This window comes from Salvelinus namaycush, chromosome 2 (genome assembly GCF_016432855.1).
Source record: "Salvelinus namaycush isolate Seneca chromosome 2, SaNama_1.0, whole genome shotgun sequence".
Lineage (NCBI taxonomy): Eukaryota > Metazoa > Chordata > Actinopteri > Salmoniformes > Salmonidae > Salvelinus > Salvelinus namaycush.
The window spans coordinates 76186659-76206592 of NC_052308.1; the positions used below are offsets into that span (position 1 = coordinate 76186659).

The 19934-nt window shown below is 43.3% G+C and overlaps 1 protein-coding gene across 1 annotated transcript; it reads left to right on the plus strand.

Moving 5' to 3' along the window:
- The first annotated feature begins 10337 nt into the window (after nucleotides 1-10337).
- Nucleotides 10338-19869, plus strand: LOC120019122. The gene is made up of 6 exons (XM_038962397.1): nucleotides 10338-10423; nucleotides 11882-11952; nucleotides 14814-14901; nucleotides 15155-15434; nucleotides 16058-16233; nucleotides 19125-19869. Exons 2-6 carry the CDS (start codon nucleotides 11900-11902, stop codon nucleotides 19182-19184), a joined length of 657 nt encoding a protein of 218 aa, XP_038818325.1. The 5' UTR covers nucleotides 10338-10423; nucleotides 11882-11899; the 3' UTR covers nucleotides 19185-19869.
- Nucleotides 19870-19934: the final 65 nt, after the last annotated feature.

Below are 19934 nucleotides of genomic sequence, written 5' to 3' on the forward strand. Positions count from 1 at the left end.
ATCTTGGAATGGTGGATGTTTAATAAGTGTGAAGCAGTATGATAAAAATATAGTCATTGATAAGGAGGATTGATGTACAGTATGTGAATGGTAATGTGTTATTAGTGTCTTTTTATAGCACTCGAATGATGCAATATTTTAGTGATTTGAAAAGCTGAGGTTTCAATACGAGGTTATATGATGAGTAGTGGGATTAAGCCTTGAGATTGTAAAAAAAATTATTCGCTGCTTTTGAAAGCCACCAGGTAGTGGGATATTTGAAGTAGAGCTATGGGAAACATTACCCATGCTTGGTTTTATAGTTAGGTAACACCAGTGAATTTGAGCAGGTAGTGAATGTATTCTAGAAATTATAATATGTTTCCATTATGTGGAACAGTGTCCAGTAATACAAGTAGAATGAAATACGTATTGACTATCAAGCTGATTAGACAGCACCAACGTTTTGAAGGTTCTACATTTGTTAAACAACAGTTTTTGTATTTTACTAAACTAATGCAACAGGTTTAGCTGATAGGATTACTGGAAAGGGGCTCTGGGATTGTTTATTTTAAATGTGGTCGATTCCACTTAATGGAACACTGTATTATCCGATGTGTCTTGAATAGAATTCTTGCTTCCAGGAAAAATGGAAGTCCAATACAGTATGTATGTTAATTAAGGGAGACAGGAGACCATGTCTCAAACAACTTTTTATTAGATGCCGAGGATCAAATATCACTGATTTCTTAAAGCTGAAAAATTGACTACATTTGCAACAGGAAAATGTATTACATTTAGAAAGGTTAACAGGAATAAATCTAAGGTGAAACCTCTATTTCATGTGTTGATTGGTAGATGTTGTCTGTGAAATGAGGCAGAGACTGGAGGACTGTGCCTGAGTTAATGCAGGTTCTGAGAGATGAGCATGTTGTGGGCTGTCCTGATGTTGTTGACGTCAGAACGGATGTATGAATGATAGGCTTGAGAGGACCAGCGGCTGAGGAGTTGTACAGTGTGGTCTGGGATGTCGTGTCGAGATGCCATGGATGCAGCTCGGATGTGGAAAGAGTGTCCGGAGAATTGATCATCAGGATAGCCATACAGTGATATTATTAGTCTCAGATGGGAATGGAACCATTGGCGAAGTAAAAAAACAATATATATATATAAAAATAGTATCACATACTGTATATTAATAATTTGTTAATATGCACATTGTACAGTGTCATGACGTTGGCCTGTTGGGGGAGGATTCCCCCCCTTTTCTTTTTCTCTACTCTACCGATGTGACTATTGAAAATCCCTTTGTTAACATAGAGAGTCTGGTAACATCAAAAGGGGGGGAAACGGAACCATATTTCGGTAATCCAACCAGCTGAAAATATGTGTTGGTACTTAATGAATATGATGTCAGATCAGTTGTTGTCTGAGACATTATTACTAATGATAGGATGACAAACTGTATACACATTCTAGTTATCAGATAAACATGGAATATTTGTGCAATTTAAATGTTTAAATATGAAACTATTTGTGAAAAGATTAAATTAAATTTTAGCTTCTAAATGAGAGAATTGTTTCATGAATGAACTATGCTCAACTCAGTGGCCCCGCCCATGTGAACAGACATTGGTTGTAAACTATGAAACATGCCTCTCTTTCCCACTACTATATAAGCCCCTTTACGAAAATGTAACTTGGTGTTCCGAGGACGGGAGGATGACGGTCCCGACGTTAAAAGGGCTAAGATAATAACCTAATGAAATTAGCATTGAATTTCAACGTGAAGATGACGATTGACACGCCGAAAGGATGAATTTCGACTATACCTGCCAGAATATAGCATGAGCTTAAAGTATGGCAACTTGGTATGAACTTTGAATTCTTATTCACTAAAGAAGTGATACCTCCTAGCCGATTGAGTTAGCCGCAGCAACTGTAAACGTGGGCTAGGAGAGGACGCACAACGTATCTAGTCTACCACACGACGACGGTACTACCAAGTATCCGTCCTACCACCAGAGATCCATGCTGGACAACCCAGCCTTCTATCTACGACCAACCTATTGAAGCGCAGCTCAGAGTAAATATTCCTTGCATTTTCTTTTTCCAAATGGGCGGTTATTTAGAATGCATAAGATTCTGTATTTACGATAGCATACCTTTCCCCTTTGTTCTTCAGTCCTCCCGCGCTTTCATTCAAGCCCAATCCCCTCTCTTTGTGTAACCAGCCATCGTAACGGTTCCTTCCACCAGGGACGTTTTCTTGTATGACATAATTAGTAATCAATGTATGATCCATTCTGTGTTTATGTAATTCTGTGTGATCATTTAGGTATTTAGTAAATAAATAATTAAACCAAAGTTTGTATTGCTGATTCAACTTGTTAGCCAGGGTTCGTGAAGATAACCAAGAATTCTACGATGTTCAGATGAGACTGAAATAAGGTGACGATTAATAATTGACTGCTACTGATGTAAAAGACTACCAGGTCTTTAAGAGTTTATTCGGAAGAGTTTATTCGGAACAGCTCTATAAACATTCTTTCGTGGTGCCCCGACTTTCTAGTTAATTACATTTACATGATTCGTTTAATCAGGTAATATTAATTACAGAGAAATTATTTTATAGAATAGCATGTCATATCACTTAATCCGGCAAAAGACACGACAACAACACCATGATGATGAACCTCCTGAATCTCCCGCCACTAAAAAAAGGAACATTCAACAAAAATTCCTTCGACCCGTAGAGCTGTTGAGAGCGCCCAGTATGTGTTGACATTTTTAGTAGCGATCACGTGGCCAGTAAGGCCGGAAAGAAGAGTAGGAGCAAGAGTCTAGGAAGACGAGGGGCCAAAGCAGGAGGACAAGGTGTGGAGGAAGACGAGGGGCCAGAGCAGGAGGACAATATGAGGAGGAAGACGAGGGGCCAGAGCAGGAAGACAAGGTGTGGAGGAAGACGAGGGGCCAGAGCAGGAGGACAAGGTGGAAGGGAAGACGAGTGGCCAGAGCAGGAAGACAAGGTGGAAGGGAAGACGAGGGGCCAGAGCAGGAGGACAAGGTGGGGAGGAAGACGAGGGGCCAGAGCAGGAGGACAAGGTGGGGAGGAAGACGAGTGGCCAGAGCAGGAGGACAAGGTGGGGAGGAAGACGAGGGGCCAGAGCAGGAAGACAAGGTGGAAGGGAAGACGAGTGGCCAGAGCAGGAGGACAAGGTGTGGAGGAAGATGAGGGGCCAGAGCAGGAAGACAAGGTGGGGAGGAAGATGAGTGGGCATAGCAGGAGGACAAGGTGGGGGGGAAGACATCTGGCTTTGTGTGGTTTCTAATGGTGATGAATCTCTAGTTTGTTATTGAGAGGTTTATATAATATAATCACATCATGTAGTTAAAAAACGACTACTACTATTGCTACTACTACTAATACTGCTACTACTACTACTACTACTACTACTACTGCTATTGCTACTACTACTATTACTACTACTACTGCTTCTAATGCTACTACCACTACCACCACCACTACTACTTTGTTTTACCTGGAAGCCAGACAAGTCTTTCCTAGACAGACTACACCACCATTTTCTTTCATTAGAAGATGAACTTGTTCAACAACAGTTTGAATGAACAACTGAAATGTTGGGATGTAGTTTTCATAGGATTCAAAATTAACAAATTCTGCATCCTGGTAGAAAGATGAAGTGTTAGTCAATCAAATTATATAATAATTAAATATATGAAGGTAACATCATAAGATAATTTTCTCAGATATCACCTTTTGTTTTATTAGATATTCATCTGTAAGATCCGTGGAGAGGTTGTATTCTTTATTTGGAGTTAGTTGGCAGTGAGAATTTGTTTCAATATAGATGTCTTTGTGTTAGGATATTTTATCAAGGTTTAAGATAAATGATTAAATAATTCTACCCAGAAACTTAACCATTAGGATTATTTGTTAGGTAGCATGTAGGGGGGTAGAAAGGAATGTCTGTGTGCGTGCCTAAAGAAAACTAAGTGGATCATTAACCTATGTTTGAACCGACTAAGCTATAACTCTGTGGAGATAAGGGAAGACAGCAAAAGCCCCTCCAGGTTTTCCGCATCGGGGGTGGGGGGGGACTGGAACTGTCAGCTAAATGGTAATAAACTGTGGTGAGACTTCAGGAGATAATCCAGATTAGTGTGTATGTATGTGCGTTAGTAATAGAAGGGATAAAAATAACGGTTTTGTATATGCACGTCAGAGATCTCTCGAGAATAAACGCTATTGATTAATTTGGACACGGGTCTATGTCTATTTTATGCAAATAAGGATCTTACAAATTCTTAGAAACGGACAGTGTTTGCTTTGTATAATTAAATTGGTTAATGAACATATAGGAAACAAATTCCTTCATCACTTTGTCTCCCTTCTTTCTTTTCCACTCCTCCTGTACCTTGGAATGTTTTCCTAAAATCACTTGTTATTCTTTGTTTAAATCAGAAAACATTATCCAAGTCATAACATTACCAAAATATGAATTTGTGGTTTAATGTCCTGTGTGTTTACCGCAGTGTGTGCTTGATTGAATTCAGCCAAAGTGGACTTTGACATTCATGATATGCTTACCTCCCTGATTTCTGGGAAGCAACAACACATTTAGGATGGACCTCTTTTTAGGAACAACTGGGGGTTTGTAGAACAGAACAACAAGACATGTTCTCGTATATGAATGGTGGTTAAGTCTTCATCCTCGACTTCACCATAAGCACAGAATCCACTGATCTTTATTATGACGTGTGTTTCTGTTATCTTTTGTGGAGGGATAAAATCCACGTTGTCATCAGTCACATGGGCTACAGACAGGAAGTCACATCCACCACCTGGGAAAGAAAGAGAACATTTAGAGCGTTCTCAGATATACAGTATAACATTTGGCTTAGTGACGCCATTTCATAGCTGTAAACTGGTTCCCTAGAAAATATTCAGACCCCTTGACTTTTAACATTTTGTGACGTTAGTCTTATTCTAAAATTGATATAATAACAATTTTTCCTCATCAATCTACAAATAATACCCCATAATGACAAATCAAACCAGGTTTTTAGAAGTATTCAGACCCTTTGCTATGAGACTCGAAATTGATCATCCTTGAGATGTTTCTACAACTTGATTGGAGTCCAGCTGTGGTAAATTCAATTCATTGGACATGATTGGAAAGGCACACACCTGTTTATATAAAGGTCTGAATGTTGACAGTGCATTTCAGAGCAAAAACCAAGCCATGAGGTTGAAGGAATTGTCCGTAGAGCGCAGAGACAGGATTATGTCGAGGCACAGATCTGGGGAAGGGTACCAAAACATTTCTGCAGCATAGAAGGTCCCCAAAAACACAGTGGCCTCCATCTTAAATGGAAAGTTAGAACCACCAAGACTCTTCCTAGAGCTGGCCACTCGGACAAACTGCAATCAGGGGAGAAGGGCCTTGGTCAGGGAGGTGACCAAGAACCAGATGGTCACTCTGAAAGAGCTCCAGAGTTCCTCTGTGGAGATGGGAGAACCTTCCAGAAGGACAACCATCTCTGCATCACTCCACCAGTCAGGCCTTTATGGTAGAATGGCCAGACGGAAGCCACACCTCAGTAAAAGGCACATGACAGCCTGCTTGGAGTTTGCCAAAAGGCTCCTAAAGGACAGACCATGAGAAACAAGATTCTCTGGTCTAATGAAATAAAGATTTAACTCTTTGGCCTGAATGCCAAGCGTCACGTCTGGAGGAAACCTGGGACCATACCTATGGTGAAGCATGGTGGTGGCAGCATCAAGCTGTGGGGATGTTTTTCAGCGGAAGGGACTGGGAGACTAGTCAGGATCGAGGGAAAGATGAACGGAGCAAAGTACAGAGAGATCCTTGATCCAGAGGACGTCAGATTTGGGTGCGAAGGTTTACCTTCCAACAGGACAACAACCCTAAGCACACAGCTAAGACAACACAGGAGTGGCTTCAGGACAAGTATCTGAATGTGCTTCAGTGGCCCAGCCAGAGCCCGGACTTGAACCAGATCTAACATCTCTGGAGAGAAATAACATTTCATTTGAATCGTTTTCAGACACCAATACCTTTTAGCATCTTCAAACTAAACGTTGTCATGTTTTAAAGAAGCCTGGGTAAGGCCAATTTTTAGCAACCTTAGTCCAACCACTAGCGACGTCGTCAAGGTGTTTGGAACTCTTACCATAATGGTTTTGGCTCGACAATTGCTGGACCCAAATGGGAGCCCCGGATTCGCTACAACATAAGCCTATTAATACACATAGGTTTTTAAAAGAAGAATATAACAGAAAAATGCTTCATGATCATAGTTCAACTGTCACACCCCATCCTAACCCAAAAGATAAGCTGATTTTACCACATTGTTTAGAAACAATGTGATTGTAAACAAACACCACATAGCCTCCAATACATACAACGTTAAACTCATGGATCGTTAGTCGTTGCATCCATCTCTCTGTTTATGAATGTGAGTGTTTACATTTCTCCACCCTGTTTAACAAAACAGAGGTGGGGTAAATGCGTTGTAGTTTAAACGACAGATTGCTCCTTTAAGCTCGACTCCATGAACTAAAACTGGACCTAGAGTAGTCATCTAGCTCAGCTGGTAGAGCAAGGTGCTTAGTGCTTACAATGCCATGATGGGGGCCCAGGACCGAGTTTGGGAAACCCTGGCTTGATGTTGGCAACAAAAATACATTATTAACACTCTGATGACACCCAGTGGACCAAAAAAACAGTGCCGGCACCACTACTAACATAATGAAAACAGTCTGAAGACAGGCTATTCCGTTCCTATTTTACACATATGCCTAATATGAACACAACGTCACAATCCCTAGCAGGCCTACGGTCAGTTATGTCAACAGCCAAAGTGTAATAACAGGTTATAACACATCACCCCTATTTCTCTACGTGTGGTAATTTGGTAGTTCAACTGTAGTTCTGTTTTTCTATCATAATTACACTGCATAAAAACAACTTGTTTGGACACTGGTTGATAGCAGTTATGCACAATAATTCCTGTTTAATGTCTGTTAACAGTTCCATTGGAATTGTCCCGCAACCAGGAAATTCATTAACTCATTTCCCTTGGGGGGAAAAATCTTAGTTGTCAGTGGGAGGAGGTCGGAAATGGCGGCGAGTAGTGCGGACGAAATGGAGGAAACGGAGAAAAAGTTGGTGAAGCAACAGCTGAATGAGAACAATATGAGTGTCAGTTGTGATGGTATGGAGCGGGAGGATGAGGGTCAAGGACAGGAACGGTCTGTAGTGGAAAGACATAGGAAGAAGAGACATTATGATACAGAAAGCAGTGGAGCGTCTAGTAAAGAAAGCATAAAGAGGGCCAAGGTAGGAAGCAAGAGCAGTGATGTGTTGGAGTGGAAAGTGGTGATAGTGTTTAATGAGACCACAGGGCCTCACTTACATCTTATCTGACTAACTAATGCTGAAAAATAGATTGGGTTGTAGAGAATCAGAGGACCATGAACGTAATAAGAAATCGGTAGTAACCACTACAGAATATCCGGTCAGAACAAGGAAGAGGTGGATGTCCAGGTTGAGGTGAGTTTAATGGTAGAAGATGTCCACTTTCACACACATCTGACCACTCCTGGTTCAGATAACTGAGAATCATGTCCAGTGAGACATTAACTATGTGGTGTTTAGATGCACAATTAAACATCAGACATTCAGGGATTCAGTCCACAGGAGGAAAAGTTCAGCAGGAAGGAAACTGTGGATGTGCTCATCAGGATGGGGAAAGCACGTTTCTGACCACATAGTGTGCTGGGGTGATAGACTAACTGAAACTGAAGTCCCGGGAATCAAGGCTGCTGATAGGCTGAACAAGATGTGGTGATAAGAATTTGGCGTGGCCTTGACCAATAAGACACTAACAAAAGTGGGGGTTCTCTGAATAGGATACTAAGCTGCCCGACCAGAACTAACCATAAAGGATGGCTAGAATCAGCTGACTGAAGCTGGCCCTTTTAACAAATGCCGTAGAGAAAGAGGCAGGTGAAGTGGAATTAACTCTGTTCATTGGAAATAGTAGATGTTAAAATTGTGTGGTAGCCAGGCTCAGCAAGAGACGATTCTGAAAATAGACAAGTTTAATGAGAAGACGATTAAAAACCAAGTTCCTGGTGCTTCTGCTAGGTTGAGGGGAGTTGTCACTGGTGTCCCAATATCTATTTCCACAGATGATATTAAAGAACATGTGAAGGGAGGCAGAGGGATTGAGGCCAGAAGGTTCATCAGTAGGAACGAGGGTTAAAGAAAGAAAAGCTTATCAGTGATTCTGAGGTTTGAGAAGGGTTTGCCGGGAAAAGTACATATAGGATTCCGAAGTTTAAATGTTAGAGAATTTGTCCCATATGCACTGCAGGGTTTTAAATGCCAAAGAATTGGACATGTAGCTGCCAAGTGTGGAGAGGAACATGATGACGGTGAATGTGGAAGCAATGTGAAGGTTAAGTGCTGTAATTGTGGGGGAGAACACAGAGCAGCATTTGGTGGATGCCAGGTACAGAGAGAGGATAGAGAGGCTCAGAGATATAGGATCAGTCATGACGTATCATATGCAGTAAAACAGATTGGTAGAACTACAGTGAGGACTGATGGAGCTGACATGGAGGTACCTGTAGTAAGTGGACCTGCTGTCAGACTGATGGAGCTGACATGGAGGTACCTGTAGTAAGTGGACCTGCTGTCAGACTGATGGAGCTGACATGGAGGTACCTGTAGTAAGTGGACCTACTGTCAGACTGATGGAGCTGACATGAATGTACCTGTAGTAAGTGGACCTACTGATGGAGCTGACATGGATGTACCTTTTTGTAAGTGGACCTACTGTCAGACTGATGGAGCTGACATGGAGGTACCTGTAGTAAGTGGACCTACTGTCAGACTGATGGAGCTGACATGGAGGTACCTGTAGTAAGTGGACCTACTGTCAGACTGATGGAGCTGACATGGATGTACCTGTAGTAAGTGGACCTACTGTCAGACTGATGGAGCTGACATGGATGTACCTGTAGTAAGTGGACCTACTGCCAGACTGATGGAGCTGACATGGATGTACCTGTAGTAAGTGGACCTACTGTCAGACTGATGGAGCTGACATGGATGTTCCTGTAGTAAGTGGACCTACTGTCAGACTGATGGAGCTGACATGGAGGTACCTGTAGTAAGTGGACCTACTGTCAGACTGATGGAGCTGACATGAAGGTACCTGTAGTAAGTGGACCTACTGTCAGACTGATGGAGCTGACATGGATGTACCTGTAGTAAGTGGACCTACTGATGGAGCTGACATGGATGTACCTGTAGTAAGTGGACCTACTGTCAGACTGATGGAGCTGACATGGCGGTACCTGTAGTAAGTGGACCTACTGATGGAGCTGACATGGAGGTACCTGTAGTAAGTGGACCTACTGTCAGACTGATGGAGCTGACATGGATGTACCTGTAGTAAGTGGACCTACTGTCAGACTGATGGAGCTGACATGGATGTACCTGTAGTAAGTGGACCTACTGTCAGACTGATGGAGCTGACATAGATGTACCTGTAGTAAGTGGACCTACTGATGGAGCTGACATGGAGGTTCCTGTAGTAAGTGGACCTACTGTCAGACTGATGGAGCTGACATGGATGTACCTGTAGTAAGTGGACCTACTGTCAGACTGATGGAGCTGACATGGAGGTACCTGTAGTAAGTGGACCTACTGTCAGACTGATGGAGCTGACATGGATGTACCTGTAGTAAGTGGACCTACTGTCAGACTGATGGAGCTGACATGGAGGTACCTGTAGTAAGTGGACCTACTGTCGGGTCTTGTGTTTCTGCTGGTCCTGGTTTGGTTTGGAGGTCTGTTCAGAAATATTATGCTCATAAATGTGTGGTGTCAAAGGAAACTTTGATAATGAATAAAGTTGACTTCATAGTTTTTATCAATACAACTCTGGTTGTGGAAAGCAGAAATGACAGGTTGAAGGTTATTGTGAAGACGGAAAAATATATATTGGTGGTAACAAACGGTTGTTGACATGCTGAACAATCCTAAAGCTGGAGTGTTATAGATAAAGCTTAATAGGGTTGGGGGGAGGGTGTGGTAGAAGTTAAAGATTTATTTGGTTTTGAATTGTATTTTCGTGGTAGTACAGAATTAGTCAAATCATGATTGATTCCAGGACAGGAGTTGGCGTCACTTTAAACGTTTGTTTGCGGACCGGATTTGGTGGCACTTTAAACGTTTGTTTGCGGAAATGCCATGAAGAAGAAAACGTCGCCAAAAACACAACGTCAATACCGGAAATACTACACGAACAAAGAGGAGAACAACATGAGACTCACTCGTATCGATTGAGCTGTGGACAAACGTTTCTAAGGATACACTTCGCGGTGAGTTGATGCCTATTCCGCAGCTAGTTAGCTAGATTAATTGATCAAACTACTTTGTATGCGTTGTTCGTTGGCAACCTTGTACTTTATGACGTTTTTGTAACCGATTCATGTTGGAACGTTCCACAAATAGAGCGCTAGACTAGTAACCGGAAGGTTGCTATATCGAATCAACGACCTGACAAGGTAAACATCTGTCGTTTTGCCCCTGGACAAGGCAGTTAACCCACTGTTCCTAGGCCGTCATTGTAAATAAGAAAGTGTATTTAACTGACTTGCCTAGTTAAATAAGGGATAAATAAAAAATTATACACACACACACACACACACACACAAATGTCACCATGTGACGAGGGGGGTCAATGTGCGCGCCCCCGCGGAAGTCTAATTAGTGTAACATATATTTTTAAATAAAAATCCGTCCGTTTAACCCAAAGATACAGTATCAGTTTTTTTGCATTGGATGCGTCTCTATCCGCCGCATCGACCTGTTGAAAGGTGACAGAGTGGTGCTTGTCAGACCATGAGACGTCCTGAAAATCTGTCTTCTCACAAAATTGTCTGTGGGGAAAGACGAGACTGAGAAATATGGGGTTCTCCGTTTTCCTCTACAAGCGTCTTGGGACTTGTCTGAGGTCGGTACAGCCGATCTGCTAACTTTTGTCTGTAGCGCCTGGACAGTTTGAGCTACACACTAATATGACCCCCTGTGTAAAGGTGAGACTCATGAACACGTCGGTTGTTTTGATCTTGGACGCCCACAGGCCTCACAAGACTCGTTTGAAGGTCCCACGGGACCAGTCGAAAACACTTTTGTATATATAGTGTGTTTCCATAAATATGTGGACACCCCCGACTGGGCTTAGACTCTTATGGGTTTTAAAAGTTGGTTGAAAAAAATAATACTTAATGTTCCTTATGTTGTCTTTTTGCAAACACAATACATTTTCGACTTTGAGCATCACATAAATTTGTTTGGTTGAAATGTCGTGGAAATTATGTTGATTCAACCAGTTTTGCCAGGTTTTAATGTCTATGGTTGTTGCCAAGCGGGTTGCCTGATGAAATGCAATAACATGTGACGTTATAGTTCTCAGGCCAACATTAAAATGTATAAATTCTAATATTACTATGAATTCATAATGTATTAATATCCTATTAATTCATAGGTGTCACTTTGCATGTCGTTAGAAGGAGTGAAAAAGGCTGAACTTGGTTAATCTACATTGTAGCTGGTCAACTTTTGCGATTTCAATCTCACAACATTTCTCCATCGAGACAAAATTGCATTTTCAACAATGACGGTCTCATCCATAACGCTTTATTCATTTACCAGACCCTACTGTGATATCAACCAGTTATAGTGACGTGTGTGTGGTGGTGGGGGTTTAAAAATCACTTTCTAATGTGGTCCTAAATGGAAAAGACAGGACACAGACTGTGTGTGTTTGTTCGTAGGAGGTAGCTGCTTCAGAGATGGAACAGAAGCCAGCAGAGAGGTACGAGCCGGCCAGCCCCCGCTCTGGAATGTGAGTGGACTTTGAGTATACGCTATATATACAAAATTATGTGGACACCTCTTCACATTATTCGGCTATTTCAGCCACACTCTTTGCAGACAGGTGTATAAAATCGATCACACAGCCATGCAATCTCCATAAACAAACATTGGCAGTAGAATGGCCTTACTGAAGATCTCAGTGACTTTCAATGTGGCACCGTCATAGGATGTCACCTTTCCTACAAGTCAGTTCATCTGTCCTCAATTGCAACACACACCACCGAGTTCCAAACTGCCTCTGGAAGCAACGTCCGCACAAGAACTGTTGGCCGGGAGCTTCATGAAATGGGTTTCCATGGCCGAGCAGCCGCACACAAGCCTAAGATCACCATGCTCAATGCCAAGCGTCGGCTGGAGTGGTGTAAAGCTAGCTGCCATTGGACTCAGGAGCAGTGGAAACGCGTTCTCTGTAGGGATGAATTAACCTTCACCATCTGGCAGTCTGGCAGACAAATCTGGCTTTGGCGGATGCCAGGGGAACGCTACCTGCCCCTCTGCATAGTGTCGACTGTAAAGTTTGGTGGAGGAGGAATAATGGTCTGGGGCTGTTTTTCATGGTTCGGACTAGGCCCCTAAGTTCCAGTGAAATCTTAAAGGGAAATCCTAAAGCTACAGCATACAATGACATTCTATACAAGTCTGTGCTTCCAACTTTGTGGCAATTGTTTGGGGAAGGCCCTTTCCTGTTTCAGCATGACAATGCCCCCATGCACAAAGCGAGTTCCATACTGAAATGATTTGTCGAGATTGGTGTGGAAGAACTTGACTGGCCTTCACAGAGCCCTGACCTCAACCCCATCGAACACCTTTTGGGATGAATTGGGACAGCGACCGAGAGCCAGGACTAATCGCCCAACGTCAGTGCCCAACCTCACTAATACTCTTGTGGTTGAATGGAAGCAAGTCCCCTTTGCAGTGTTCCAACATCTAGTGGAAAGCCTTCCCAGATGAGTGGAGGCTGTTATAGCAGCAAAGGGGAACCAACTCCATACTAGGTTGTCACTGGTGAGATTCATTATGAGTCTAATGGTGGTGCTGTAGGGGAACAGAACAGTGTAGTGACCACAGCATGTGGTGGTGCTGTAGGGGAACAGAACAGTGTAGTGACCACAGCATGTGGTGGTGGTGTAGGGGAACAGAACAGTGTAGTGACCACAGCATGTGGTGGTGTAGGGGAACAGAACAGTGTAGTGACCACAGCATGTGGTGGTGCTGTAGGGGAACAGAACAGTGTAGTGACCACAACATGTGGTGGTGGTGTAGGGGAACAGAACAGTGTAGTGACCACAGCATGTGGTGGTGGTGTAGGGGAACAGTGTAGTGACCACAGCATGTGGTGGTGTAGGGGAACAGAACAGTGTAGTGACCACAGCATGTGGTGGTGGTGTAGGGGAACAGAACAGTGTAGTGACCACAGCATGTGGTGGTGGTGTAGGGAACAGAACAGTGTAGTGACCACAGCATGTGGTGGTGGTGTAGAGGAACAGTGTAGTGACCACAGCATGTGGTGGTGTAGGGGAACAGAACAGTGTAGTGACCACAGCATGTGGTGGTGCTGTAGGGGAACAGAACAGTGTAGTGACCACAGCATGTGGTGGTGGTGGTGTAGAGGAACAGTGTAGTGACCATAGCATGTGGTGGTGTAGGGGAACAGAACAGTGTAGTGACCACAGCATGTGGTGGTGGTGTAGGGGAACAGTGAAGTGACCACAGCATGTGGTGGTGGTGTAGAGGAACAGTGAAGTGACCACAGCATGTGGTGGTGGTGTAGGGGAACAGAACAGTGTGGTGACCACAGCATGTGGTGGTGGTGTAGGGGAACAGAACAGTGTAGTGACCACAGCATGTGGTGGTGGTGTAGGGGAACAGAACAGTGTGGTGACCACAGCATGTGGTGGTGGTGTAGGGGAACAGAACAGTGTAGTGACCACAGTATGTGGTGGTGGTGTAGGGGAACAGAACAGTGTAGTGACCACAGCATGTGGTGGTGGTGTAGGGGAACAGAACAGTGTAGTGACCACAGCATGTGGTGGTGGTGTAGGGGAACAGAACAGTGTAGTGACCACAGCATGTGGTGGTGGTGTAGGGGAACAGAACAGTGTGGTGACCACAGCATGTGGTGGTGGTGTAGGGGAACAGAACAGTGTGGTGACCACAGCATGTGGTGGTGGTGTAGAGGAACAGTGAAGTGACCACAGCATGTGGTGGTGGTGTAGGGGAACAGAACAGTGTGGTGACCACAGCATGTGGTGGTGTAGGGGAACAGAACAGTGTAGTGACCACAGCATGTGGTGGTGGTGTAGGGGAACAGAACAGTGTAGTGACCACAGCATGTGGTGGTGGTGTAGGGGAACAGAACAGTGTAGTGACCACAGCATGTGGTGGTGGTGTAGGGGAACAGAACAGTGTAGTGACCACAGCATGTGGTGGTGGTGTAGGGGAACAGAACAGTGTAGTGACCACAGCATGTGGTGGTGGTGTAGGGGAACAGAACAGTGTAGTGACCACAGCATGTGGTGGTGGTGTAGGGGAACAGAACAGTGTAGTGACCACAGCATGTGGTGGTGGTGTAGGGGAACAGAACAGTGAAGTGACCACAGCATGTGGTGGTGGTGTAGGGGAACAGAACAGTGTAGTGACCACAGCATGTGGTGGTGGTGTAGGGGAACAGAACAGTGTAGTGACCACAGCATGTGGTGGTGGTGTAGGGAACAGAACAGTGTAGTGACCACAGCATGTGGTGGTGTAGGGAACAGAACAGTGTAGTGACCACAGCATGTGGTGGTGGTGTAGGGAACAGAACATTGTGTGACTGTTTCCTGTGTCCAGGTTGACCCGGTCTGGAGAGAAGTGTCGTGATCTGGAGACTGAGATCTCTAGTCTGGAGGAGAACCTGGAGGTGCTGAATGTGGGAAAGGTAAGACTAGTGGCCATGTCTAAAGTCAATGTGAGCAAACCACATACAGTAGATCACAGTATTCTCTGAAGACACTGCAGTGTGTGTTAAGGTTCCTAATGTAATGTATTTCATGATCATATGAGATATTGAGAGACCTGTATATATGTTCTAGTACGTCTTAAAAATATTAATACATTAATGATCTTTATTTGATATCACTAGTCAGTTTTTATATTCTCGTCCTTACATCATATCATCTTTGTTATTTTAGAGAACCTCCATGTTGTATGTTCCTGCTCTGCTGCTGACCACTCTGAAGGAGCTCACTGAAGAACAGCTGAAGACATTTCAGTCTCACCTGACTAGGGGCTGGACGTTAGTCTTTCCTCTCATCCCAGACAGCCAGCTGAAGAACACTAACAGACAGGACACAGTGGATCAGATGGTGAAGGGATACGGCCCTGAGGGAGCTGTGAGGAACACAGTGATGTTCCTGAGGAGGATGAAGCTGGATGATCTGCCAGAGAAGTTACAGAGAGATCACAGTGCAGGTAACATAGACAGAATGTACATCAATCTATACATCACCATCACAGTTCAGTGTAGGTCTAACCAGAAAGAACATTCAACTGACTTCATAATAACATTCAGCAGGCTCCTCTTTTATAATGTTTATTCATGATGTATCCAGGTGACCCCATTATTTTTATTTATTTATTTTACCTTTATTTTACTAGGCAAGTCAGTTAAGAACAAATTCTTATTTTCAATGACGGCCTAGGAACAGTGGGTTAACTGCCTGTTCAGGGGCAGAACGACAGATTTGTACCTTGTCAGCTCGGGGATTTGAACTTGCAACCTTTCGGTTACTAGTCCAACGCTCTAACCACTAGGCTACCCTGCCGCCCCATTATGATTAAACAACAATCCAACATTCATTACATTCCATACATACAGTCACCAATACAATAGCGAAGATTTCACAAACAGATGAGACTTTCTAATCATGACTGTATATCTCTTCCTGAGCTTCCTAATCTGGAAGATGAACCAGAATGATCTGGCAGAGAAGTTAGAGATCAGAGAAGTAGGATTGTAAACAAGGACCCTAAATGACTCTCTGTCCCCCCTCCTATCTTCCCCTCTATTTCCCCTGTTTTTCCCTCTTTCTCAGGTACTGCCACTTCCTCATACAAGTTATTTGACCAACCCAGGCACCGACCCATCTTCTCCCCAATGGAACCCGAATACCATCATCACTCATTCTCCTCCTCCTTGTTTCAACCTGGCTCGTCTAAGGAGTTGTTGTCATTAACTTCTGCTGGTAGTTCAGGACAGCTCAGTTTACAGGTAAGAGGACGGTTAGAGAAGTGTAGGATCACTTCTACCCTCATATGTTAAACACCTGTACTCACTGTTATAGTCAGTTCTACAGTTCTACCCTCATATGTTACATCACCTGTACTCACTGTTATAGTCAGTTCTACCCTCATATGTTAAACACCTGTACTCACTGTCATAGTCAGTTCTACAGTTCTACCCTCATATGTTACATCACCTGTACTCACTGTTATAGTCAGTTCTACCCTCATATGTTAAACACCTGTACTCACTGTTATAGTCAGTTCTACCTTCATATGTTACACACCTGTACTCACTGTCATAGTCAGTTCTACCCTCATATGTTAAACACCTGTACTCACTGTTATAGTCAGTTCTACCCTCATATGTTACACACCTGTACTCACTGTCATAGTCAGTTCTACCCTCATATGTTAAACACCTGTACTCACTGTTATAGTCAGTTCTACCCTCATATGTTACACACCTGTACTCACTGTCATAGTCAGTTCTACCCTCATATGTTAAAACACCTGTACTCACTGTTATAGTCAGTTCTACCCTCATATGTTATAACACCTGTACTCACTGTTATAGTCAGTTCTACCCTCATATGTTATAACACCTGTACTCACTGTTATAGTCAGTTCTACCCTCATATGTTACATCACCTGTACTCACTGTCATAGTCAGTTCTACCCTCATATGTTAAACACCTGTACTCACTGTTATAGTCAGTTCTACCCTCATATGTTAAACACCTGTACTCACTGTTATAGTCAGTTCTACCCTCATATGTTAAACACCTGTACTCACTGTCATAGTCAGTTCTACAGTTCTACCCTCATATGTTAAAACACCTGTACTCACTGTTATAGTCAGTTCTACAGTTCTACCCTCATATGTTACATCACCTGTACTCACTGTTATAGTCAGTTCTACAGTTCTACCCTCATATGTTAAACACCTGTACTCACTGTCATAGTCAGTTCTACAGTTCTACCCTCATATGTTAAAACACCTGTACTCACTGTTATAGTCAGTTCTACCCTCATATGTTAAAACACCTGTACTCACTGTTATAGTCAGTTCTACCCTCATATATTACATCACCTGTACTCACTGTTATAGTCAGTTCTACAGTTCTACCCTCATATGTTAAACACCTGTACTCACTGTCATAGTCAGTTCTACAGTTCTACACTCATATGTTAAAACACCTGTACTCACTGTTATAGTCAGTTCTACAGTTCTACCCTCATATGTTAAAACACCTGTACTCACTGTCATAGTCAGTTCTACCCTCATATGTTAAAACACCTGTACTCACTGTTATAGTCAGTTCTACCCTCATATGTTAAAACACCTGTACTCACTGTTATAGTCAGTTCTACCCTCATATGTTACATCACCTGTACTCACTGTTATAGTCAGTTCTACAGTTCTACCCTCATATGTTAAAACACCTGTACTCACTGTTATAGTCAGTTCTACAGTTCTACACTCATATGTTACATCACCTGTACTCACTGTCATAGTCAGTTCTACAGTTCTACCCTCATATGTTAAAACACCTGTACTCACTGTTATAGTCAGTTCTACAGTTCTACCCTCATATGTTACATCACCTGTACTCACTGTCATAGTCAGTTCTACAGTTCTACCCTCATATGTTAAAACACCTGTACTCACTGTTATAGTCAGTTCTACAGTTCTACCCTCATATGTTAAAACACCTGTACTCACTGTTATAGTCAGTTCTACAGTTCTACCCTCATATGTTAAACACCTGTACTCACTGTTATAGTCAGTTCTACAGTTCTACACTCATATGTTAAAACACCTGTACTCACTGTTATAGTCAGTTCTACAGTTCTACACTCATATGTTAAAACACCTGTACTCACTGTTATAGTCAGTTCTACAGTTCTACACTCATATGTTAAAACACCTGTACTCACTGTTATAGTCAGTTCTACAGTTCTACCCTCATATGTTAAAACACCTGTACTCACTGTTATAGTCAGTTCTACCCTCATATGTTAAAACACCTGTACTCACTGTCATAGTCAGTTCTACCCTCATATGTTAAAACACCTGTACTCACTGTCATAGTCAGTTCTACAGTTCTACCCTCATATGTTAAACACCTGTACTCACTGTCATAGTCAGTTCTACCCTCATATGTTACATCACCTGTACTCACTGTCATAGTCAGTTCTACAGTTCTACCCTCATATGTTAAACACCTGTACTCACTGTCATAGTCAGTTCTACAGTTCTACCCTCATATGTTAAACACCTGTACTCACTGTTATAGTCAGTTCTACAGTTCTACCCTCATATGTTAAAACACCTGTACTCACTGTCATAGTCAGTTCTACAGTTCTACCCTCATATGTTACACACCTGTACTCACTGTCATAGTCAGTTCTACACTCATATGTTAAAACACCTGTACTCACTGTCATAGTCAGTTCTACAGTTCTACCCTCATATGTTAAAACACCTATACTCACTGTCATAGTCAGTTCTACACTTCTACCCTCATATGTTAAACACCTGTAATCACTGTCATAGTCAGTTCTACCCTCATATGTTAAACACCTGTACTCAATGTCATAGTCAGTTCTACCCTCATATGTTACATCACCTGTACTCAATGTCATAGTCAGTTCTACCCTCATATGTTAAAACACCTGTACTCACTGTCATAGTCAGTTCTACAGTTCTACCCTCATATGTTAAAACACCTGTACTCACTGTCATAGTCAGTTCTACAGTTCTACCCTCATATGTTAAAACACCTGTACTCACTGTCATAGTCAGTTCTACAGTTCTACCCTCATATGTTAAACACCTGTACACATGTACATCTCTCTCGCATTCCTCCCTCACAGCATCACATGCCCATGGTTTCCTCTTCCTCCTCCTCCCCTTCATCACACATGACAGTGTAATGTCCTGCTGAACCACCAGGGGGCCCTAGAGACAAGGATCAGTGTAATGTCCTGCTGAACCACCAGGGGGCCCTAGAGACAAGGATCAGTGTAATGTCCTGCTGAACCACCAGGGGGCCCTAGAGACAAGGATCAGTGTAATGTCCTGCTGAACCACCAGGGGGCCCTAGAGACAAGGATCAGTAATGTCCTGCTGAACCACCAGGGGGCCCTAGAGACAAGGATCAGTAATGTCCTGCTGAACCACCAGGGGGCCCTAGAGACAAGGATCAGTAATGTCCTGCTGAACCACCAGGGGGCCCTAGAGACAAGGATCAGTGTAATGTCCTGCTGAACCACCAGGGGGCCCTAGAGACAAGGATCAGTAATGTCCTGCTGAACCACCAGGGGGCCCTAGAGACAAGGATCAGTAATGTCCTGCTGAACCACCAGGGGGCCCTAGAGACAAGGATCAGTGTAATGTCCTGCTGAACCACCAGGGGGCCCTAGAGACAAGGATCAGTAATGTCCTGCTGAACCACCAGGGGGCCCTAGAGACAAGGATCAGTGTAATGTCCTGCTGAACCACCAGGGGGCCCTAGAGACAAGGATCAGTAATGTCCTGCTGAACCACCAGGGGGCACTAGAGACAAGGATCAGTGTAATGTCCTGCTGAACCACCAGGGGGCCCTAGAGACAAGGATCAGTAATGTCCTGCTGAACCACCAGGGGGCACTAGAGACAAGGATCAGTGTAATGTCCTGCTGAACC

Bases quoted from the DNA above. Each gene is read 5' to 3' on its own strand.
- LOC120019122 (XM_038962397.1), top strand. From the start codon at position 11,900: ATGGAACAGAAGCCAGCAGAGAGGTACGAGCCGGCCAGCCCCCGCTCT. The intron at 11,953-14,813 runs GTGAGTGGACTT...TCCTGTGTCCAG, and splicing joins GCCAGCCCCCGCTCTGGAAT to GTTGACCCGGTCTGGAGAGA. The intron at 15,435-16,057 runs GTAACATAGACA...CCTCTTTCTCAG, and splicing joins ACAGAGAGATCACAGTGCAG to GTACTGCCACTTCCTCATAC.